Below are 26,491 nucleotides of genomic sequence, written 5' to 3' on the forward strand. Positions count from 1 at the left end.
GTGCGGCCCTCATTCCAGCTCAGCTGGTAGGGGGCAGGTTATGTTTTTTCAAAGAAATTTGGATCAATTCTGTTCACAATCTTTGGATTCAAAACATTGTTTCAGAAGGGTACAGAATTGGTTTCAAGATGAGACCTCCTGCACAGAGATTTTTTCTTTCCCGTGTCCCAGTAAATCCAGTGAAAGCTCAAGCATTTCTGAATTGTGTTTCAGATCTAGAGTTGGCTGGAGTAATTATGCCAGTTCCAGTTCTGGAACAGGGGATGGGGTTTTATTCAAATCTCTTCATTGTACCAAAGAAGGAGAATTCCTTCAGACCAGTTCTGGATCTAAAAATATTGAATCGTTATGTAAGGATACCAACGTTCAAAATGGTAACTGTAAGGACTATCTTGCCTTTTGTTCAGCAAGGGCATTATATGTCCACAATAGATTTACAGGATGCTTATCTGCATATTCCGATTCATCCAGATCATTATCAGTTCCTGAGATTCTCTTTTCTGGACAAGCATTACCAGTTTGTGGCTCTGCCGTTTGGCCTAGCTACAGCTCCAAGAATTTTTACAAAGGTTCTCGGTGCCCTTCTGTCTGTAATCAGAGAACAGGGTATTGTGGTATTTCCTTATTTGGACGATATCTTGGTACTTGCTCAGTCTTTACATTTAGCAGAATCTCATATGAATCGACTTGTGTTGTTTCTTCAAGATCATGGTTGGAGGATCAATTTACCAAAAAGTTCATTGATTCCTCAGACAAGGGTAACCTTTCTGGGTTTCCAGATAGATTCAGTGTCCATGACTGTCTTTAACAGACAAGAGACGTCTAAAATTGATTTCAGCTTGTCGAAACCTTCAGTCACAATCATTCCCTTCGGTAGCTTTATGCATGGAAATTCTAGGTCTTATGACTGCTGCATCGGACGCGATCCCCTTTGCTCGTTTTCACATGCGACCTCTTCAGCTCTGTATGCTGAATCAATGGTGCAAGGATTACACAAAGATATCTCAATTAATATCTTTAAAACCGATTGTACGACACTCTCTAACGTGGTGGACAGATCACCATCGTTTAATTCAGGGGGCTTCTTTTGTGCTTCCGACCTGGACTGTAATTTCAACAGATGCAAGTCTCACAGGTTGGGGAGCTGTGTGGGGATCTCTGACGGCACAAGGAGTTTGGGAATCTCAGGAGGTGAGATTACCGATCAATATTTTGGAACTCCGTGCAATTTTCAGAGCTCTTCAGTCTTGGCCTCTTCTGAAGAGAGAATCGTTCATTTGTTTTCAGACAGACAATGTCACAACTGTGGCATACATCAATCATCAAGGAGGGACTCACAGTCCTCTGGCTATGAAAGAAGTATCTCGAATTCTGGTTTGGGCGGAATCCAGCTCCTGTCTAATATCTGCGGTTCATATCCCAAGTATAGACAATTGGGAAGCGGATTATCTCAGTCGCCAAACGTTGCATCCGGGCGAATGGTCTCTTCACCCAGAGGTATTTCTTCAGATTGTTCAAATGTGGGAGCTTCCAGAAATAGATCTGATGGCGTCTCATCTAAACAAGAAACTTCCCAGGTATCTGTCCAGATCCCGGAATCCTCAGGCGGAAGCAGTGGATGCATTATCACTTCCTTGGAAGTATCATCCTGCTTATATCTTTCCGCCTCTAGTTCTTCTTCCAAGAGTAATCTCCAAGATTCTGAAGGAATGCCCGTTTGTTCTGCTGGTCGCTCCGGCATGGCCTCACAGGTTTTGGTATGCGGATCTTGTCCGGATGGCCTCTTGCCATCCGTGGACTCTTCCGCTACGACCAGACCTTCTGTCCCAAGGTCCTTTTTTCCATCAGGATCTCAAATCCTTAAATTTAAAGGTATGGAGATTGAACGCTTGATTCTTGGTCAAAGAGGTTTCTCTGACTCTGTGATTAATACTATGTTACAGGCTCGTAAATCTGTATCCAGAGAGATATATTATAGAGTCTGGAAGACTTATATTTCTTGGTGTCTTTCTCATCATTTTTCTTGGCATTCTTTTAGAATTCCGAGAATTTTACAGTTTCTTCAGGATGGTTTAGATAAAGGTTTATCCGCAAGTTCTTTGAAAGGACAAATCTCTGCTCTTTCTGTTCTTTTTCACAGAAAGATTGCTAATCTTCCTGATATTCATTGTTTTGTACAAGCTTTGGTTCGTATAAAACCTGTCATTAAGTCAATTTCTCCTCCTTGGAGTTTGAATTTGGTTCTGGGGGCTCTTCAAGCTCCTCCGTTTGAACCTATGCATTCATTGGACATTAAATTACTTTCTTGGAAAGTTTTGTTCCTTTTGGCAATCTCTTCTGCCAGAAGAGTTTCTGAATTATCTGCTCTTTCTTGTGAGTCTCCTTTTCTGATTTTTCATCAGGATAAGGCAGTGTTGCGAACTTCTTTTGAATTTTTACCTAAAGTTGTGAATTCCAACAACATTAGTAGAGAAATTGTGGTTCCTTCATTATGTCCTAATCCTAAGAATTCTAAGGAGAAATCGTTACATTCTTTGGATGTTGTTAGAGCTTTGAAATATTATGTTGAAGCTACTAAGTCTTTCCGAAAGACTTCTAGTTTATTTGTTATCTTTTCCGGTTCTAGAAAAGGCCAGAAAGCTTCTGCCATTTCTTTGGCATCTTGGTTGAAATCTTTAATTCATCTTGCCTATGTTGAGTCGGGTAAAACTCCGCCTCAAAGGATTACAGCTCATTCTACTAGGTCAGTTTCTACTTCCTGGGCGTTTAGGAATGAAGCTTCGATTGATCAGATTTGCAAAGCAGCAACTTGGTCCTCTTTGCATACTTTTACTAAATTCTACCATTTTGATGTATTTTCTTCTTCTGAAGCAGTTTTTGGTAGAAAAGTACTTCAGGCAGCGGTTTCAGTTTGAATCTTCTGCTTATGTTTTTCATTAAACTTTATTTTGGGTGTGGATTATTTTCAGCAGGAATTGGCTGTCTTTATTTTATCCCTCCCTCTCTAGTGACTCTTGCGTGGAAAGATCCACATCTTGGGTAATCATTATCCCATACGTCACTAGCTCATGGACTCTTGCTAATTACATGAAAGAAAACATAATTTATGTAAGAACTTACCTGATAAATTCATTTCTTTCATATTAGCAAGAGTCCATGAGGCCCGCCCTTTTTTTGTGGTGGTTATGATTTTTGTATAAAGCACAATTATTCCAATTCCTTATTTTATATGCTTTCGCACTTTTTTATCACCCCACTTCTTGGCTATTCGTTAAACTGAATTGTGGGTGTGGTGAGGGGTGTATTTATAGGCATTTTGAGGTTTGGGAAACTTTGCCCCTCCTGGTAGGAATGTATATCCCATACGTCACTAGCTCATGGACTCTTGCTAATATGAAAGAAATGAATTTATCAAGTAAGTTCTTACATAAATTATGTTTTTTATTCTTATATATATATATATATATATATATATATATATATATATATATATATATATATATATGTATATATATATATATATATGTGAGTGAGTGTGTGTGTGTATGTATTTGCCTATATCTGCATATCTATTCCTATAGATATATATGTATAGATATTTATTTTACATAAACAGTTTCAGATATATATATATATATATATATATATATATATATAAATATATTTCATAATAAAAAGTACATTATTTTGTATGTGAACAAAATAGGAATGTAAAATATGCATTTTGTGCATCGTGTTTCTCAATTTAGATCTTAATGCGTTCGGGCTAGCGCACATGAAAAAAAGGGCTAGATTACGAGCATAGAGGAAATTTGCGCTCCTGCAAGGGCTTCATCTGCGCTCAACTTTTTTACCATTGCATGCTCAGCTGTGCAAGTATTATAGGTCGCTAGTAAACCTTTTGCAGTCTCACAGTTGCATCCTCCTAGACTTTAATGAAGCCTCATTTTGAACAACAAAAACAAAAATAGCTGCCATCTTGCGCAAAACCCATTGCAATGAGATATATGTATGTATTTCTATACATGCAGTATGTATATCTGTATTTCAATGTGTATATATGTCTGTAAAAACATATATACACATATAAATACATATATACATATGTATAGAAATACATGCATATATATTTATATGCATACATATATTAATATATGTGTTCCTATGGATCCTATGTAAAAGCACTTTTGGCCTGACATCTCATATCTTTGAGCCCTTATAACTTTTTGTTGCAATTTTTTAAAAATATTTTTTATTAAATAGTGTTATAATGAGTGTAACTGTACCTTTAAACATATTTTTGCTGTGTTTTGTGATACTTTTTTTGCATAATAGTTAACACGAGAAGTCGCTATGATTATTACAGCGTAAATCATGATTGCGCTCACATGTTCGCATTTATTTTCAACTTGTAATACGGACGAAATTTAACTTGGATGTAAATGACCACAAAAAACAGATATCACTAATGAGCAAACGATAGCGCACAACTCTTAATCTAGCCCTTAGTAATCTTAAGGCGCGTTATTGAAATATTATATATATATATAATATTTTTAAAAATGTACAAAAATTATTCAAACGTATTAAACATATTTTAAGTATTCTAAATAATCCATAGAATATACCTATATATAGTTTTAATAATTTTTTAACAATTTTTATACATTTTTAAAAATATTTTAAATTTAATATTACAATAATATGCCTTAAGAATATTATGTTCTCATTAGAGCCAACCGACCGCTTTAAGATCTAAATCAAGAAACAAGATATGCAAAATGCATATTTTACATTCCTATATTCTTCACGAGTACTTTGTATTGAAAAATATACATTTATATATACAGGTGGCCCTCGTTTTACAACGGTTCAATTTACACCATTTCAGAATAACAACCTTTTTGTCCAGTCATGTGACTGCTATTGAAAAGCATTGAGAAGCAGTGCATTTATTAAAATAGCCAGTAGGTGGAGCTGTCCGCTTGTGTTGCCGAAAAGCAAAACAAGCTGAAATTAATCAGTTTAACCAGACCTGAGCTATTGAGCAGATTTCAAAGGAACAAGATCTTCCTGTCTATAAATCAGTCCAGATTGGAATGCATAGAAGAAATGTTTGCAGAAAAATGCAAGTGAAGTCTTTGTTGTGTGATTATTTTATTACATTTATAATGCTGTTTAGCAAATGTTTTTGTTCATTTAACTTAGTTTAATTATATATTCTTTGTTTCGTGATTATTTTATTAGGTTTATAATGCTGTTTAGCATTTAAAGTCTTCATTTCAAAGCTTTAAAAATAATGTATTAGGTGTTACTTATGACTATTTTGAGAGGGGCCTGGAACCTATCTCCCTCACTTCCCATTGACTTACATTATAAACTAGGCTTCAATTTACAACGGTTTCGATTTACAACCATTCCTTCTGGAACCTAACCCCGGCGTAAACTGAGGGCTACCTGTGTATATATATATATATATATATATATAGATATATATAGATATAGATATAGATATATATAGATATATATATGAAACTGTTTATTTAAAATACATATCTATACCTATAGGAATAGATATGCAGGTATAGGTATATACACTTATAAAATATGTATTTTTATGAATAAAAATAACATTATCCTGTAAGTGAGGAACATTGAAATGTAAAATATGTACAGTAAATATACAGTAAAGCAGATATAAACACATAGATGCATATGTATACATATATAGACATGTATATATACTGTAAGTACATTGTAGCTTTTTGCAGTCAAGTAGCTAAAAACGCAAAATATCTATATATATATACAGTCATGGGGTCTATTTATGAATCAGCGGATGCTGCTTCCGACCTCCAGTTCCGACTTAACTCGTCCGCTACCTCTGAGGTGGCGGACAGCAATCACGACCTTTGTAAACTCAGCCAAAAGTGAAATGCTTTAAGCAGAAATCTTTTATTTTTTGTGTTAGAAACTCACTTTATGGAACCTAGGAAATAAAGTGACAAAGAAATCAGTCAAGTAGCCAAAGAGAGTTTATTGTATTCCAAGTAGCTTCAGGAACACTATTTTTTAAATGTGCTAGCCTTTCTTCCCTCCCTGGTCTTGCTGCTGCCTCATATCTACAAAGGTTTGCTATAAAGTATAGGCATTTTCAGTTTCAAAAGCAAAAGCAGTTATTTCAAATGCAAAAATAAAGGAGCTATATACATTACACATAATAAGTGTATCATTTAATATACTCCAGCAAATATAATTGATAATTGGGTACAGATAAAACAAAAGATGTAGCAACCAAAATTAAAGGGACAGTATACACTCATTTTCATATAACTGCATGTAATAGACACTACTATAAAGAATAAGATGCACAGATACTGATATAAAAATCCAGTATAAAACTGTTGAAAAACTTATTTAGAATCTCTCAGTTTAGCTCTGTTAAAAAGGTAGCTGGAAAGCCCACTGCAAGTGGGAAATAAGTCACTCCCCCCTCCCCCTTCTTTTGCATATGAAAAGACCCTTTACACAAACAGGAGCAAGCTGGAGAAGGTAGCTGACGGTATTCTCATAAAACTTTGGGGCTTGGTTAGGTGTCTGAAAATCAGAGCAATGTTTTTTAAAAATTAGCAAAACTATACATTTTTAAAAAAACAAAACTTTATGGGCTATATAAATAGATCATCTACAAAACATTTATGCAAAGAAAAAATGAGTGTATAATGTCCCTTTAAGATTAAAGCCTCTAGTTATCAACGTGTCTAATTTACCTGCTTTCGCCGGCCCAATATGCCCGCCTAAGCTCGCCTACCATCGCCGCTGTGGACCTGAAAAATCTCGCCAAAGTTATCAATAAATCTGTCAAAAAGCTGCGCACCAAGTACAGGGCGATGAACAGCGGACTGTGATAGTTATCACTCATCCGATCTCGCTGCTCTTCGGCTTTTTGACAGCTTTATTGACAAGCTGTCACTAAGCACTCACACTAAACTACACTGTTCTACCCCCTATACCGGCGCCCACGGAGCCCCCTGCAACTAAATAAAGTTATTAACCCCTAAACCGCCGCTCCTAGACCCCGCCACAACTCTTATAAATGTATTAACCCCTAAACCGCCGCTCCCGGACACCGCCGCCACCTACATTATACCTAGTAACTCCTATCCTGCCCCCCTATACCGCCGCCACCTATAATAAAGTTATTAACCCCTATCCTGCAGATCACGGACCTCGCTGCAATGAAATAAATAGTTTAACCCCTAAACCGCCGCTCCTGGACCCCGCCGCAACCTATATTAAAGTTATTAACCCCTAATCTGCCCCCCCTACACCGCTGCCACCTATAATAAATTTATTAATCCCTATCCTGCCCCCCTACACCGCCGCCACTGTAATAAAATTATTAACCCCTAAACCTAAGTCTAACACTAACCCTAACACCCCCTAACTTAAATATTAATTAAATAAATCTAAATAATATTTCTCTTATTAACTAAATTAATCCTATTTAAAACTAAATACTTACCTTTAAAATAAACCCTAATATAGCTACAATATAAATAATAATTATATTGTAGCTATCTTAGGATTTATTTTTATTTTACAGGCAACTTTCAATTTATTTTAACTAGGTACAATAGCTATTAAATAGTTATTAACTATTTAATAGCTACCTAGTTAAAATAAAGATAAATTTACCTTTAAAATAAAAACTAACCTAAGTTACAATTACACCTAACACTACACTATACTTAAATAAATTGTTCCTATTTAAAACTAAATACTTACATGTAAAATAAACCCTAAGATAGCTACAATGTAATTAATAATTACATTGTAGCTATTTTAGGATTTATATTTATTTTACAGGTAACTTTGTATTTATTTTAGCTAGTTAGAATAGTTATTAAATAGTTATTAACTATTTAATAACTACCTAGCTAAAAGAAATACAAAATTACCTGTAAAATAAATCCTAACCTAAGTTACAATTAAACCTAGCACTACACTCTCATTAAATTAATTAAATAAATTAGCTACAAATAACTACAATTATATTCAATTAAATAAACTAACTAAAGTACAAAAAATAAAAAAAGCTAAGTTACAAAAAATAACAAAACTAAGTTACAAACATTTCAAAAATATTACAACAATTTTAAGCTACTTACACCTAATCTAAGCCCCCTAATAAAATAACAAAACCCCCCAAAATAAAAAATTCCCTACCCTATTCTACATTAAAAAGTTACCAGCTTTATTACCTTACCAGCCCTTAAAAGGGCCTTTTGTGGGGCATGCCCCAAAGAAAACAGCTCTTTTGCCTGTAAAATAAAAATACAACCCCCCCAACATTAAAACCCACCACCCACATACCCCTACTCTAACCCAAACCCCCCTTAAATAAACCTAACACTACCCCCCTGAAGATCATCCTACCTTTAGCCGTCTTCAGCCAGCCGACCACCGATGGAACTGAAGAAGAGATCCGGAGTGGCAGAAGTCATCATCCAAGGGGCGCTGAAGAAGTCTTCCATCCGATTGAAGTCATCATCCAAGGGGCGCTGAAGAGGTCTTCCATCCGATTGAAGTCTTCATCCAAGCGGCGTATTCAATCTTCATTCATCCGGAGCGGAGCCATCTTCAGACGAGCCGACGCGGACCCATCCTCTTCTTCCCGACGACTAACGACGGTACCTTTAAGTGACGTCATCCAAGATGGCGTCCCTTCAATTCCGATTGGCTGATAGGATTCTATCAGCCAATCGGAATTAAGGTAGGAAAAATCTGATTGGCTGATTTAATCAGCCAATCAGATTGAAGTTCAATCCGATTGGCTGATCCAATCAGCCAATCAAATTGAGCTCGCATTCTATTGGCTGTTCCGGTCAATTACAACAATTTTAAGCTACTTACACCAAATCTAAGCCCCCTAATAAAATAACAAAGCCCCCAAAATAAAAAAATTCCTTACCCTATTCTACATTAAAAAGTTACCAGTTTTATTACCTTATCAGCCCTTAAAAGGGCCTTTTGTGGGGCATGCCCCAAAGAAAACAGCTCTTTTGCCTGTAAAATAAAAATACAACCCCCCCAACATTAAAACCCACCACCCACATACCCCTACTCTAACCCAAACCCCCCTTAAATAAACCTAACACTACCCCCCTGAAGATCATCCTACCTTTAGCCGTCTTCAGCCAGCTGACCACCGATGGAACTGAAGAAGAGATCCGGAGTGGCAGAAGTCATCATCCAAGGGGCACTGAAGAAGTCTTCCATCCGATTGAAGTCATCATCCAAGGGGCGCTGAAGAGGTCTTCCATCCGATTGAATTCTTCATCCAAGCGGCGTCTTCAATCTTCATCCATCCGGAGTGGAGCGACGCCATCTTCAGACGAGCCGACGCGGAGCCATCCTCTTCTTCCCGACGACTAACGACGAATGACGGTACCTTTTAAGTGATGTCATCCAAGATGGCGTCCTTTCAATTCCGATCGGCTGATAGGATTCTATCAGCCAATCGGAATTAAGGTAGGAAAAATCTGATTGGCTGATTTAATCAGCCAATCAGATTGAGCTTGCATTCTATTGGCTGTTCCGATCAGCCAATAGAATGCGAGCTCAATCTGATTGGCTGATTGGATCAGCCAATCGGATTGAACTTCAATCTGATTGGCTGATTAAATCAGCCAATCAGATTTTTCCTACCTTAATTCCGATTGGCTGATAGAATCCTATCAGCCAATCGGAATTGAAGGGACGCCATCTTGAATGATGTCACTTAAAGGTACCATCATTCGTCGTTAGTCGTCGGGAAGAAGAGGATGGCTCCTTGTCGGCTCGTCTGAAGATGGCTCTGCTCCGCTCCGGATGGATGAAGATTGAAGACGCCGCTTGGATGAAGACTTCAATCGGATGAAAGACCTCTTCAGCGCCCCTTGGATGATGACTTCAATCGGATGGAAGACTTCTTCAGCGCCCCTTGGATGATGACTTCTGCCACTCCGGATCTCTTCTTCAGTTCCATCGGTGGGTCGGCTGGCTGAAGACGGCTAAAGGTAGAATGATCTTCAGAGGGTAGTGTTAGGTTTATTTAAGGGGGGTTTGGGTTAGAGTAGGGGTATGTGGGTGGTGGGTTTTAATGTTGGGGGGGTTGTATTTTTATTTTACAGGCAAAAGAGCTGTTTTCTTTGGGGCATGCCCCGCAAAAGGCCCTTTTAAGGGCTGGTAAGGTAATAGAGCTGGTAATTTTTTAATGTAGAATAGGGTAGGGATTTTTTTTATTTTAGGGGGCTTTGTTATTTTATTAGGGGGCTTAGATTAGGTTTAAGTAGCTTAAAATTGTTGTAATATTTTTGAAATGTTGTAACTTATTTTTTTCTTTTGTAACTTAGCTTTTTTATTTTTTGTACTTTAGTTAGTTTATTTAATTGAATTGAATTGTAGTTATTTGTAGCTAATTTATTTAATTAATTTAATGATAGTGTAGTGTTTAATTTTAACTTAGGTTAGGATTTATTTTACAGGTAATTTTGTATTTCTTTTAGCTAGGTAGTTATTAAATAGTTAATAACTATTTAATAACTATTCTAACTAGCTAAAATAAATACAAAGTTACCTGTAAAATAAATATAAATCCTAAAATAGCTACAATGTAATTATTAATTACATTGTAGCTATCTTAGGGTTCATTTTACAGGTAAGTATTTAGTTTTAAATAGGAATAATATATAAGTATAGTGTAGTGTTAGGTGTAATTGTAACTTAGGTTAGTTTTTATTTTACAGGTAAACTTCTCTTTATTTTAACTAGGTAGCTATTAAATAGTTAATAACTATTTAATAGCTATTGTACCTAGTTAAAATAAATTGAAAGTTGCCTGTAAAATAAAAATAAATCCTAAAATAGCTACAATATAATTATTATTTATATTGTAGCTATATTAGGGTTTGTTTTAAAGGTAAGTATTTAGTTTTAAATAGGATTAATTTAGTTAATAAGAGAAATATTATTTAGATTTATTTAATTAATATTTAAGTTAGAGGGGTGTTACGGTTAGACTTAGGTTTAGGGGTTAATCATTTTATTACAGTGACGGCGGTGTAGGGAGGGCAGGATAGGGGTTAATAAATTTATTATAGGTGGCGACGGTGTAGGGGGGGCAGATTAGGGGTTAATAAGTTTAATATAGGCAGCGGCGGGGTCCAGGAGTGGCGGTTTAGGGGTTAAACAATTTATTTAGTTGCGGCGGGGTCCGGGATTGCAGGATAGGGGTTAATAACTTTATTATATGTGGCGACGGTGTAGGGGGGCAGGATAGGGGGTTAATAGGTATTATGTCGGTGGCGGCGGTGTCCGGGAGCGGCGGTTTAGGAGTTAATACATTTATTATAGTTGTGGCGGGGACCGGGAGCGGCGGTTTAGGGGTTTACATATTTATTATAGTGGCGGTGGGCTCCAGGAGCGGTGGTTTAGGGGTTAACATATTTATTATAGTGGCGGCGGGGTCCGGGAGCAGCGGTTTAGGGGTTAATCAGTTTAATATAGTGGCGGTGGGCTGCGGGAGCAGCGGTTTAGGGTGTAATACATTTATTTAGTTGCGGCGGTGTAGGGGGGACAGATTAGGGGTGTTTAGACTCGGGGTACATGTTAGGGTGTTAGGTGTAGACAGCTCCCATAGGAATCAATGGGATGTCTGGCAGCAGCGAACATGAGCTTTCGCTATGGTCAGACTCCCATTGATTCCTATGGGATCCGCCCCCTCCAGGGCGGCGGTTTGAAAACCAGGTCTGGGCTGGAAAAGTGCCAAGCGTAACTGCTAGTTTTTTGATAACTAGCAAAAGTAGTCAGATTGTGCCGAACTTGTGTGCGGAACATCTGGAGTGACGTAAGAATCGATCTGTGTCGGACTGAGTCCGGCGGATCGAAGCTTACATCACTATATTCTACTTTTGCCAGTGTCTAGGGCTTGATAACTAAGGCGAATCAGCCTCGCCACAAATACACTGCGGAATTCCAGCGTATTTGAGGTTGACGGCTTGATAACTAGGGGCCTAAGAGTGTATGTACGGTGTCCATTTTAGGACATCCTTGCTCCCTCCTCCAAAACTCCCTCCTCCATCCTTTAAAACTCCATGCACCCTCATGTACAACTAACTCCTTTCTCTTCCCTCCTGTAAAACTCCCTCCTTTCTCTTCCTTTCTGTACAGCTACCTCCTTTCTCCTCTCTCCTGTAAAACTCCCTCCTTTCTCTTCCCTCCTGTAAAACTCCCTCGTTTCTCTTCCCTCCTATACAACTCACTCCTTTCTCCTCCATCCTGTAAAACTCTCTCTTTTCTCTTCCCTCCTGTAAAACTCCCTCCTTTCTCTTACCTCCTGTACAACGCCTTCCTTTCTCCTCCCTCCTGTAAAACTCCCTCCTCCATCCTTTAAAACCCTATGCTCCCTCCTGTAAAACTCCCTCCTTCCTCCTGTAAAACTACCTCCTTCCTCATTCCTCCTCCCTCTGATAAAACTGCTCCCTTTCTTCTTCATCCTCCCTGCATCATGCTACCTCCTCTGTCCTCCCTGCTTCTTGCTCCCTCCTTGATCCTGCCTGCGCTATCCTCCCTCCTCTCTCCTCCCTACTTCATGCTTCCTCCTTCATGCTGGCTGCCCTATCCTCCCTCCTCTCTCCTCCCCACTTCATGCTCCCTCCTTCATGCTGCCTGCTCTATCCTCCCTACTTCATGCTCCCTCCTTCATGCTGGTTGCTCTATTCTCCCTCCTCTGTCCTCCCTACTTCATGCTCCCTCCTTCATGCTGCCTGCTCTATCCTCCCTTCTCTGTCCTCCCTACTTCATGCTCCCTCCTTCATGCTGCCTGCTCTATCCTCGCTTCTCTGTCCTCCCTACTTCATGCTCCCTCCTTGATGCTGGTTGCTCTATTCTCCATTCCCTGTCCTCCCTACTTCATGCTCCCTCCTTCATGCTGCCTGCTCTATCCTTTCTCCTCTGTCCTCCCTACTTGATGCTCCCTCCTTCATGCTGCCTGCACTGTTCTCCCTCCTCTGTCCTCCCTACTTCATGCTCCCTCCTTCATGCTGGCTGCTCTAACCTCCCTCCTCTCTCCTCCCTACTTCATGCTCCCTCCTTGATGCTGGTTGCTCTATCCTCCATTCTCTGTCCTCCCTACTTCATGCTCCCTCCTTCATGCTGCCTGCTCTATCATCCCTCCTCTGTCCTCCCTACTTCATGCTCCCTCCTTCATGCTGCCTGCTCTATCCTTTCTCCTCTGTCCTCCCTACTTGATGCTCCCTCCTTCATGCTGCCTGCTCTGTTCTCCCTCCTCTGTCCTCCCTACTTCATGCTCCCTCCTTCATGCTGGCTGCTCTAACCTCCCTCCTCTCTCCTCCCTACTTCATGCTCCCTCCTTGATGCTGCCTGCTCTATCCTCCATTCTCTGTCCTCCCTACTTCATGCTCCCTCCTTCATGCTGCCTGCTCTATCATCCCTCCTCTGTCCTCCCTACTTCATGCTCCCTCCTTCATGCTGCCTGCTCTATCCTTCCTCCTCTGTAGTCCCTACTTCAAGCTCCCTCCTTCATGCTGCCTGCTCTATCCTTTCTCCTCTGTCCTCCCTACTTCATGCTCCCTCCTTCATGCTGCCTGCTCTGTTCTCCCTCCTCTGTCCTCCCTACTTCATGCTCCCTCCTTCATGCTGCCTGCTCTATACTTCCTCCTCTGTAGTCCCTACTTCAAGCTCCCTCCTTCATGCTGCCTGCTCTATCCTTTCTCCTCTGTCCTCCCTACTTCATGCTCCCTCCTTCATGCTGCCTGCTCTGTTCTCCCTCCTCTGTCCTCCCTACTTCATGCTCCCTCCTTCATGCTGCCTGCTCTGTTCTCCCTCCTCTGTCCTCCCTACTTCATGCTCCCTCCTTCATGCTGCCTGCTCTGTTCTCCCTCCTCTGTCCTCCCTACTTGATGCTCCCTCCTTCATGCTGCCTGCTCTGTTCTCCCTCCTCTGTCCTCCCTACTTCATGCTCCCTCCTTCATGCTGCCTGCTCTGTTCTCCCTCCTCTGTCCTCCCTACTTCATGCTCCCTCCTTCATGCTGGCTGCTCTATCCTCCATCGTCTTTCCGCCCTGCTTCATGCTCCCTCCTTCATGCTGACTGCTCTATCCTCCCTCCTCTGTCCTCCCTACTTCATGCTCCCTCCTTCATGCTGACTGCTCTCTCCTCCTTCCTCTGTCCTTCCTACTTCATGCTCCCTCCATGCTGATTGCTCTATCCTCCCTCCTCTCTCCTCCCTACTTTATGCTCCCTCCTTCATGCTGCCTGCTCTATCCTCCTTCCTCTATCCTACCTACTTCATGCTCCCTCTATGTTGATTGCTCTATCCTCCCTCCTCCATGCTGCCTGCTCACTGCTTTATGCTCCCTCCTCCATGCTGCCTGCTTTATTCTCACTCATTTTTTTTCTCTCTGCTTCATGCTCCCTCCTTCATGCTGCCTGTTTTATCTTCTCTCCTCTGTCTTCCCTGCTTCATGCTCCCTCCTCTCTCCCCCATTTTCTTTGCTGCCTGCTTTAACCTCCCTCATCTGTCCTACCTGCTTCATTCTCCCTCTTCCATGCTGTCTGCAAAGTAATTATACAGTATGGATAGAACCACAACTGGTCTTTGTCACACATTATAAGACACATTCAGTTAGATACTATAATGTGTTTTTGTTGCAGACCTTGAGAAAACAATAGTTTACTGTCACAGGGGTATGTGACATTATTTTCATGACAATATAAACAAAGAATATCTGTTACAATTACTTTGCATTTGAACAATGGAAAAACACTCAGACATTACCTCTTATCTAACCTAAAGTGGGTTATCATTACACAACCATGACTGGGAGTTTGCATGTTGAAATTAAGATCATGGCAACATGGACCTGGAGAAATAGGTCAATAGGAAATGGATATTTATTATAAGCTGTGAATGTAAAATATTTCTATTTGTAATGCCTGAAGGGAACAGATGGTTTCCATATGAACTTGAGTGATAAACAAATATGTTGGCATACATCTGAAAAACATAATTATGAATATGAATGTATAGTTCACTAATGTATTGCACATGTTACCTAAAATCACTGATTTTATTGCTATGCTCTCAAATTGACATTTTAAAATCACAAAATGTTATTTTTTTGTGATGTCTTGTTACAGTAGAGGGTGATTTAACAAACTGTCAAATGGTGCCGCTGCTCCTTAACTCATATGCCTCCTCTGAGGCTGCGGTCTGCAATTCGCCCACAGCGTATGCTGTCGGCATTCAGCGATGTCCGCCAGACATTGATAAATCGGCCCCATGGAGTTGTTGTTAAATATTGTAATACTTTTAGCAAGGATCCATTTCACCTACTTGTGCCACTCAAATACACATAGGTATCATTTGTATATATATATAAAAAAAATATAAATATATATATATATATATATATATATATATATATATATATATAAAGCACTCCTCTCTGGCGAGATGATATACAAAGTCTCGTCAGTACTGCAATATCTCTCAAAGGGCCCAATTATAAAAACTTTGCTGGACTAGACGTTATTTTCTAAGGCTGACGCTCACAGGGGCTGCCCCTGTGAGTGTCGAGATGTCTCCCAGAGAAATAGTTCTCTGGGAGTTCTCTGCTTTGTAAAAGTTTGCAATAGAGGAAGGAGTACACAGGGAGAACCCAACTTATGTTTAAACTTTTATATTACGCCTAATACAAATCACATAACGCTGTTTTCAGTGCACTGTACCTTAAAATTGCCGGTTATTTGTATATGCATAAGTTTTGCTTTCTTAGCAATTAGTGTTTTGAGTATTTTGATAAAAACTCACAACATTTTAATTTGCTAGAAAAAAAATAGTGAGAACTGCAGGGCGTAAATGCTTAGAGAATTACACTGGGATTGGAGAGACAATTTTATACATGCCCATGGAACATGTTCAACCCATTTTACAATAAAAAAACAATTACGCTTTGCATTTTGTACTTATAAGCATGAATTTTGATGTGTTTACTGCACATCCAGTGTGATTAAATTACTATCTATGCTGTGCAAATATAATATAATTTATTACTGTTTAATTTATATGCAAATTTTACTTTTTTGATAAGATATTATTTTTGAGGCACCATAAAATACAATTTTTCCCTGAGCATTTTTCTGTGAATAGTTCAATTTACTTGTTTATTTTGTATGATTTTTAAATACAATTTTTATTGTTCACTTTTGTAACGTATGCATCTCCTTCCCATATGAAAATGCAGTATACCGCCCTTAGCAAGAAACTGTTTTTACTGTAAAAAGTGGATTTATATAATCCTACCAGTGAAATAAAAGTACTGGCGAGCATTCTAATAAAATCTCACAAGCCCAGTGACCTTTAGAAAACCAATTTCAAAGTCAAATTTTACATTGAGAGCTGTTTATTTAGCTATGCATGGTTCTGAATGGGAAGGAGAAACACATACTTTACAATATAATGGTTAGAAAAAGCTTCCCAAAACAATTGTGTTATTTCTCTCTGCTGGTGAGTTTTTGATCATCAGCTTCTTATGGCCCAAATTAAAAAGCTCTCTGGGCTGGTGAGATTCTATAAGAATAGGGTACAGTGCACTGAAAACAGTGAAATTTGTATTAGGCGTAATATTAAAGTTTAAACATATGACGAGGTCTCGCTCTGTTCTTCGTCCTCCATTGAGAACCTTTACCTTACATAGGGCTTTCATTATTTCTATGGAAGAAATCTTACCACTTGCAGGGACAGCCCCTTTATAAATATAATTCCATGAGGTCTGCCCCTTAGAGTCTTGGCGTGGAAAACCATGTCTAGTCTCACAAACTTTTGAAGCTCGTCAATAATAGTTATATATGCAAAGGTTTGGTTAGACAGCTCTAAAAGTTTTCTGGCAGCCGATGAACTGAGTGCGCAATTCCTCTGTTTTTTTTATTTAGCAAGCTAATCCTGTACTATAAATTTAAGTGAAAGAAGTTTAACAATGCCCACATTCCTCTCCCCAAATATTGTAGAAAGTTTTCTGTTTGTGGTTTGTCATGTCTTATGTATATTTTCCTCTTGGCACTAATCGATAAATCAATCGGGAAAATAATATTATTTTCCAGTCTTTTAATTGTGTGCTGAAAGCCTATTTCATTTTTATGGATTTTGATGAAAATCGGTGTAGTTGGCAATTTCTTTTCAATAGTTACAGTATATTTATAAACTAGAAATCATTTTTAGTAATTATTTGTCAATTTTACAATCATCTTGCTTTTCTTGAGGACAAATAATGCAGTCCACAATTGTACATTAGATGTTGTCATTTATTCTCCACTTCTAATGAATAAATAAATAAATAAAAAAAGAAAATAGTCTGAATTGTAGCAGGAGCTTTAGTTGAGTTGTCAATGCATTTGTAGAACATAAACATAGAAACACATACACATAGAGAAAAATAAATATCTGTACAGACCATAAATGGAAGTGTTCACTGAAATATAGTTTGTGTAATCTCTGCAAATATTATAGAATAAAGATCACCAGTAAAGGCATATTTATTGGTATCGATGTTGATATAATGGCCTCTAGTTATTAAGGTCTGTCAGACCTGATCCGACAGTGCGGATCAGGTCCGACAGACCTCGCTGAATATGGCGAGCAATACGCTCGCCATATTCAGCATTGCAGCAGCAGCTCACAAGAGCTGCTGGTGCAACGCCGCCCCCTGCAGACTCGCGGCCAATAGGCCGCCAGCAGGGGGTGTCAATCAACTCGATTGTACTCGATCGGGTTGATTTCCGGCAATGTCTGTCCGCCTGCTCAGAGCAGACGGACAGGTTATGGAGCAGCGGTCTTTGTGACCGCTGCTTCATAACTGCTGTTTCTGGCGAGCCTGTAGGCTCGCCAGAAACACGGGGCATCAAGCTCCATTCGGAGCTTGATACATATGCCCCACTGTATGTATATGTAAAAATACAGAAACGTATCTGTAAGTTCAACTTCTACTAACAAACTGGAAGACCAGCACATCACATCTTGTTTCTGATGAAAATATCTTTGTGTTTTGCTTTCTTTTCAGATATTTTAGAAGGCACAGTCAACAAGGGCATTTACCTCAATGAACACAAAAGTGATTCACTCCTTTACTTTGGAAGCTCCAAAAATTCATGCATTAGTAACCCAAGTGCTTGTGGACCTGAAGGTTAGTCATGTATATTATTTCAATTAATTATTTTGTTCTACAATGCCAGTTCACTCATATTTATATTCTTATGCAACTTATATGAACCAGCGTGATCTAGAAAGCATTGTTCTGTTTCCAAAACCATTCATTAATTTTATCATGGAAGCATTAAAATCATAGGATACACTAAAATTTGAACATATAGCAAACATTGAAACACATTTTCTCAAAGATTTTTACAAACGGAAGCAAAAAAAAATAGCAATCAGGGAAAAAGTTAAACAACTCAACAGTGATGGCTAATGTGTGAGAATGTATTTTTTTTAAAACAAAAGTAAAACTGAGGATGTAAAAAGTCTAAAAACCATGCATATATCTCCCAGAAAGGTGTTTTCTTATCAGTTGTAATATTGCTTTCAAATGAACGCAAATTTTAAATAGTACAAAGACAATGATAAGTAGGGTTTTAAATGGTTTTTGAATTGATTGAAATTATTTTGAGTTTCACCCCCCCCCCCAAAAAAAAAACAAAAAACTCTGTCCAATTTTTTTTTTAATAAATTGAAATGCCAATTTTTAAATTAGTTGCTTTAAAGATTTTATTTAACTATTCTAGAGAACCACAATATTGCTAGATCTATAAAGCAGATTGAAATTTTGTTCCAAGCAATGCAGGGATTTGCCTTTGCAAAGCTTATAATGAAAAAACAATCAATAGTACATTTTACTTGGATAATATAGCTATACAGGTGTAAGGTGTGTAAAGTATTGGTAATCAGTACATTATTTGAGGAACTAAATGAGTAAGTCCTCCAGCCTCCCATAACCTTCCACCAGGCAATCCAATTACTCTCTTTGTAGTTATAAAGAATTGTGTCACCATCAAGCTATAGATAGAAACACTGAGATATAACTCATGTACTGAGATGTGAGGTTTGTGACATAGTTCACCTGTAGCAAAATAACAACAATATAAAATTGCTTTAATTGATTATATGAAGTTCTGTATATATGTAAACAATTTATATTTGGTGGTTGTGTTATCAATATTTGTTGTCTATCAAAATTCTTTGTTTTCTTAGTATCTTTATTTGAAAAAGAAAGAATGTAAGCTCAGGAGCCGACCCATTTTTGGTTCAGAACGTGGGTAGCACTTGCTGATTGGTGGCTAAATTTAGACACCAATCAGCAACGCTATCCAGCTCCTAAGCTTACATTCTTGCTTACATTCTTGAAAGTTTAATTTTGACTAGACTATCCCTTTAACATTTTTGTTAGCCCCCCAAATATTAAATTCTAGAACCGGCTCTGAAAGTTCATACATAGGGGTAGATTTAACAAGCAGTGGATGCTGCTATCTACCTACGTACTTTCCGGCTTGCCGGACATATAAGTTAAGAAGCAGCGGTCTTAAGACCGCTGTTCCTTAACTCGTCCGCCACCTCTGAGGCGACGGGCAGCAATCTGATCGGGTTGATTGATACCACCTGCTAGCGGACGATTGGCCGCAAATGTGCAGGGGCGGCATTGCACAAGCATGTCACGAGAAATGCTTGTGAAATGATAAATGCCAACAGCGTATCCTGTCAGCATTTTACGATGTGGGCGGACATGATTCGCTAGAGCGGATCATGTCCGCTCGCACTATGATAATCGGCCCCATACACTCACTGAAGTGGATATTGAAATGAGCTATAGCAACAAATTGTTTATTTTTTATGTCAGTAGGTTACTTCTTCACTACACACACTTATAACAATTGCAAATGTAGTTATTTTTATGTCTCCTTTCTTGTGTCTTTTTGTCTGTTTACCATCAGGTGTAACATTTTCCTTTTTCTGGAAGATTCAAGATGAACAGAAAAAGCAGCAGCAACAGGAAAAACAATCCCAAGCTAATCAACAGGAGCAGCCTCAAAGTAGGGGGCAAAAGCCGCGTCAAGCACAGGCATCAGGGAAAAAAGTAACATCTAACGGCTTTGAGGTCTATGCTGATGAACATGAAGGTTATGTGGAAATCTATACTCGTGAAACTTCAAGAGTATGGAAGGCAAACATCATCCCACCAGGTATCTCAACATTGTAGTTGTCTAAGTTCTCAGCTATACTGCACACTACAATGTTTCGGAAGAGATAGAACTCAAAATGCATTTAGCTTTTATTATTGTTTAGTTTTAGAGCACCCACATATTTTAGAGTGCTTTGATACTAAGAATTCCATTTGTCAAGCTGCAAATGTGGCTTAAGAATGGCTCATGTAAACATAATTATTGTATTCTTTAGTGCATTCAACTGCTCCATTAAACACAGGTAAAATGCACCCAAGTATTTTATACTAATGCTTGCTGGATCTGGGGTTGATAGGAGGATTTCCCTAGTTTATAGGGGACATATTGTTACCTATTAATATAGCTACTGTTGCTTACTTAATACAAGTTGGTTACATGCTAATGTCAAATTAAAAACAGCATTTAAATTTAACCTCCCACCTACATTCTACAATATTACGAGTGGGGTTCTAACTTTTGCGCATAAATGATATTGAGTTTATCGCGGCTATACTACAGGTTGAAAGTAAACACAATCGTTTAACCTTGAGTGCTAACGATGGCTCTGAGCCATCGCAGAGTTTCCCACTCAGGTGCTAACGATGGCTCAGAGCCGTCGCTAGCACTCTCCCACCTTGAGGGAGATTTGGGGGCTTCCACCCACTCCTACCCCGGCGAACGGGCCTGAATAGTGACAGGTATCGCTGGGGCTTCACGTTATGTGTGGTGACGTCATGTGCAATGACGTGATGACGTCACCGCACAACTTTATTTAAACTTAACAATGTTAAGTATAGGAAAAGGGGGCATGCTGCTTAGAAGCCTGTATCTCAGGCATCTAAGCAGCTACAGACCCCCAAGACCCACCGTTGAAAAGGTAATCGCCTAACCTTGGGGATCTGGAAAAAAAAAAAAAGTAGTAAAAAACAAAAAAGTAAAAAACAAAGCAAAACAAAAAACCATTTGAACAGCTTAACACCCAGGTGGGAAAGTGCTTAGTACTCAAAGGGTTAAATGCAATTGAATTTAATGCACATCAGGATAGCGTGACTAAAAAGTGTCACAATTACACTCATAATAACACTATCTAATAAATATTATTAAAAAAAATGCATAGAAAAGTGATAAGGACTCAACTATATGAGGTCTTAGGTATTAGAAAGAAAAAAAAGGACTGTGCATTGGAGCCCTTTGCAGTCAAGTAGATGAAAACATGAAAAATCATATTTATGCAATATTCATATTTAATAAAGTGCTTAATTGTGTATTTCACATTCTATCTCTATCTATCTATCTATCTATCTATCTATCTATTTCTAACTATGTCTATTATCTATATCTATCTATATCTATATTGTACCAAAATTCCACCAGCTATATGTAGAAATATGTATTTATGAAAAAATAGAACATATTCTGCTTTTTGAAGAACATTGGAATATGAAATATTCATATTTTCATGCTGAGTTAGTGCAAATGAGAAATATGCAATTGTGTTTGCGCGAGAGTGAGGTGTTATGTTATATATTAATATTATTATGTTGGGATGGTGCACTTGAGAAAATGCGGGGTTTGTGTGTGAGTAGAGTGTTATTTTTTTCTAGTTTTCATGCTCCTTTGACTTCTATGTGGGAATACGTTAAAGTGGTCACTATATTCTAACTTTGCATTTTTGGGTGCGCCAGGTTAGCGCGAGTGAAAATGTTTTACTTTCAACTTGTAATACGCACACTGCCTGATGCCCTAAAAATGTAGTTATAGTGGAGTTAACTTGTGAGCGGGAGCGATAATCTAGCCCTTTGAGTCTACTGCTACCTTCAGCCTAGTGTTATGACCTTCATCTAAGTGCTATGTGGATGGAGTTACTACAGACTAATTATGGGCCAGATTACAAGTGGAGCACTATTTAGCACTTTTGATTGAGCGTTAATTGGCTAGAAGTACATTTTGGCTACGCTTGTATTACAAGTTGAAAGTAAAAAGTTATAGCTCTCACGCTAACGGGAGGTGTGAAAACAGCTTACTTATAGCACACGGTAACGTATTTCCAATAGAAGTCGATGGAGAAAAAAAGTGGGGAAAAAACACCCTACTCGCGTGCTAACCTAAAATCATGTTCGCAAGGGCGCTAACCCGACATGAAGAAATTTCAATCTTAAAGACTTTATCTGCCTTTTTTTCTAACACCTGAGACTTCATATCTTAGAGCACTTATAGCTTTAATTTTTATTAGATATTGTTATTATGAGTGTAACTGTAATGTGTAACGTATTTTCGATGTGTTTTGTGAGACTTTTTTGTTTTGTTAAACAGTTAACTACAGCTCTGAGTACGCGTTAACCCAACAAGCATTAACTTGAATTTTACCTGCATGCAAACGATCGTGAAAACCCAATGTATCTTGCGCGCAAACATTTGGGCTCCACTCGTAATGTGGCCCTAAAAGTTTGGTAGGAACTAGTGAAGATACTATTTTATAAACTTATAGAATTTGCTGGAACTGTCTGTATTTTTCTTTGGGTATTCTTAGTGAAAATAAGATTTGGATAGCTAGTCAGCTTTTTACTTTGGTAAAAGGGCCCTTTCATTTTTAGCTACTGTTACAAATTTACTGGAAAAACTTTATGAAGATTTTCCTAGACTTATTCTTCTTTTTTTATAACTGTAATATTTTTAATCATTGAGAGGATTATTTAGCGATCACAGTATAATATGATGTTACAAAAGAGAAATTGAATAGATTTATTATCTATATTTTTGTTTTATGAATAATATTTAACATTTGATTTATGAATACTGTTTATCAAAGGGAATAATGCTATAAACTCTTTGTGTATGAGTTCTCATAAAATCATAAAATACATCAGAGAGTGTAATTAAATAATCTTTACACTCATATTAATTACCCTTTAAAAATAATGAAATAAAATTCATATTTTAATAGGTTATAAATTAAAGTTGCAGTGGGCATCAGCTTTTTCTAGTTTACTTAAGATAATTGGGTAGTATCCATTGCAGTTGAAACTTTTTATTAACATTTTTGTGGATAAATGATGTGCTTAATAATTAATTATTATTAATTCCCTGTGGATGGGAACATGAAGATATACGTGTCTATCAGGTCTATGGTTATCATGAACTGACCCTCTTGGACCAAAGAAAGAATGGAATGAATAGTTTCCATTTTGAAGGATGGTACCCTGAGAAAATTGTTGAGGCACTTTAGGTCTAGAATGGGTCAAAAAGTTCCTTCTTTTTTGGGAACCACAAACAGATTTGAATAGAATCCTAGACCCTGTTCCTTGACTGGAACTGGAACAATCACTCCCAGGGAGGAAAGGTCCTGAACGCAGTTCAAGAATGCCTCTCTTTTTACCTGGTCTGCAGATAATCTTGAGAGGTGGAATCTGCCCCAGGGAGGTAAAGTTTTGAATTCTATTTTGTAACCCTTAGATACTATGTCCACAGCCCAAGGATCTGGGACATCTCGTCTGCACGCTTGACAAAACAAGGAAAGTCTGCCCCCACTTGATCCAATCCCGGACTGAGAGACGACCCTTCATGCTGACTTAGACTCAGCTTAGGGTTTCTTTGATTGCTTTCCCTTATTCCAAGACTGATTGGGCTTCCAATAAGACTTGGACTGCTCCTGCTTGGAAGAGGGAGAGGAAGACTTTTGACCTTTGAAGTTACGAAAGGAACGAAAATTACTTTGACGTCCTTTGAGTCTGTTCGGACCTGCCAGACCAGGTACGAACAAGGTCTTACCCTTGTAAGGAAGCACCAGAAGCTTGGACTTAGAGGTAACATCAGCTGACCAAGATTTGAGCCACAATGCCCTGTGGGCAAGGACAGTGAAGCCAGACATCTTGGCTCCCAGTCTAATAACTTTCATGTTAGCATCAGAAATAAAAGAATTGGCTAGTTGAGAGTCTTAATCCTATCTTGTGTCTCCTCCAACGGAGTCTCTACTAAAATTGATTCAGATAAGGTGTCGCACCAATAAGAGTCTGCACTTGCTACTGTGGCAATACAAACTGCAGGTTGCCATTGAAGACCTTGATGAACATACATCTTCTTCAAATAAGCTTCCAGCTTTTTGTCCATGGGATCCTTAAAGGGACAGTATACACTCATTTTCATATAACTGCATGTAATAGACACTACTATAAAGAATAAGATGCACAGATACTGATATAAAAATCCAGTATAAAACTGTTTAAAAACTTACTTAGAAGCTCTCAGTTTAGCTCTGTAAAAAAGGTAGTAGGAAAGCCCACTGCAAGTGGGAAATATCAGACTCCCCCCTCCCCCTTATTTTGCATATGAAAAGACCCTTTACACAAACAGGAGCAAGTTGGAGAAGGTAGCTGATGGTATTCACATAAAACTTTGGGGCTTGGTTAGGAGTCTGAAAATCAGTGCAATGTAATTAAAAAATATGCAAAAGTATACATTTTTGAACAACAAACTTTATGGACTATATAAATAGATCATCTACAAAACATTCATGCAAAGAAAAAATGAGTGTATAATGTCCCTTTAAAGGAGCAGCTATCCTCTATAGGGATCATAGTTCTCTTAGCCAGAGTAGAAATAGCACCTTCTACTTTAGGCACCATGCGCCAAAAATCTTTAATGGAGTCAGCAACAGGAAACATCTTTTTAAATACGGGAGATGGGGAGAAAGGAATCCTTGGCTTCTCCCATTCCTGTGAAATAATCTCTGTCACATGGTCTGGGACAGGAAAAACTTCCACAGAGGAAGTAGCATCATAGTATTTATTAAGTTTACTAGATTTCTTAGGGTTGTCAACGACAAAAGTATCGGAGTAGTCTAAAGTAGCTAACAACTGCTTTAACAGTACACAAAGGTGTTCAAGCTTCAATCTGAAGTTTACTTCTTCAGTATCAGATTAAGGAAAAATATTGTCCGAATCTGAGATTTCACCCTCAGAGGCTACTGACATATATTCCTCATCAGACTTATGAGGGAGGGCAATCTGCATAGCAGTAGGTGGAACAGAAACCTTACTATCTGAATGCCTAATTTTCCTCTAGCGTTTTCTCAGCATAGGAAAAGCAGATAATGCCACAGATACCGCAGAAGATACCTGTGCAGCAAAATCTGCAGGCAAATAAACTCCTCCAGAAGGCTGAGAGGCACTGCAGGGCACTGTATGTGACGCCATAGAGGCTTGGGATGTTTGAGGAGAAAGCTGTGGCATTGCTTGAACAGCATCATCCTGAGAGACATTGGGCTCAGCGGGCAACAATTTATCTTTAAATTGAAGTGTTCTAGCTAAGCATGCAGCACAGAATTGCATAGGCATAATAATTTGTGCCTCTAGGCATATCAAGCATTTGTCAAAAGACACAGAGTCTTCCATGTCCATAATACTAAATCAAAAAATTCCCCAAATTGTAGAAATGTTTTAAATACACAATTTGGGTGCCAGAAGTCTCTAAAATGATCGTATAGTAGATTGACACTGAAGAGAATGAAATTCAATGACGCTGTTCCGCTCTGTCAATATCCGACAGCAGAGAGAAGTCACATGACCGGCAGAGAGAGGAAACTACAGGGAGTGCAGAATTATTAGGCAAGTTGTATTTTTGAGGATTAATTTTATTATTGGACAACAACCATGTTCTCAATGAACCCAAAAAACTCATTAATATCAAAGCTGAATAGTTTTGGAAGTAGTTTTTAGTTTGTTTTTAGTTATAGCTATTTTAGGGGGATATCTGTGTGTGCATGTGACTATTACTGTGCATAATTATTAGGCAACTTAACAAAAAACAAATATATACCCATTTCAATTATTTATTTTTACCAGTGAAACCAATATAACATCTCAACATTCACAAATATACATTTCTGACATTCAAAAACAAAACAAAAACAAATCAGTGACCAATATAGCCACCTTTCTTTGCAAGGACACTCAAAAGCCTGCCATCCATGGATTCTGTCAGTGTTTTGATCTGTTCACCATCAACATTGCGTGCAGCAGCAACCACAGCCTCCCAGACACTGTTCAGAGAGATGTACTGTTTTCCCTCCTTGTAAATCTCACATTTGATGATGGACCACAGGTTCTCAATGGGGTTAAGATCAGGTGAACAAGGAGGCCATGTCATTAGATTTTCTTCTTTTATACCCTTTCTTGCCAGCCACGCTGTGGAGTACTTGGACACGTGTGATGGAGCATTGT

At 38.4% G+C, this 26,491-nt stretch overlaps 1 protein-coding gene across 1 annotated transcript in view; it reads left to right on the forward strand.

Annotated features, from left to right (window-relative positions):
* Positions 1 to 26,491, forward strand: part of ADGRD1 (adhesion G protein-coupled receptor D1) — a 1,140,767-nt gene that overhangs the window by 133,447 nt on the left and 980,829 nt on the right. The window contains exons 5-6 of the mRNA XM_053701862.1: positions 18,122 to 18,244; positions 20,046 to 20,294. Coding sequence (XP_053557837.1) covers positions 18,122 to 18,244; positions 20,046 to 20,294 — 372 coding nt within the window. The remainder of the gene's footprint in view (positions 1 to 18,121; positions 18,245 to 20,045; positions 20,295 to 26,491) is intronic.

The sequence above is a fragment of the Bombina bombina genome, chromosome 2 (assembly GCF_027579735.1).
Source record: "Bombina bombina isolate aBomBom1 chromosome 2, aBomBom1.pri, whole genome shotgun sequence".
In the NCBI taxonomy this organism is placed as follows: Eukaryota; Metazoa; Chordata; class Amphibia; order Anura; family Bombinatoridae; genus Bombina; species Bombina bombina.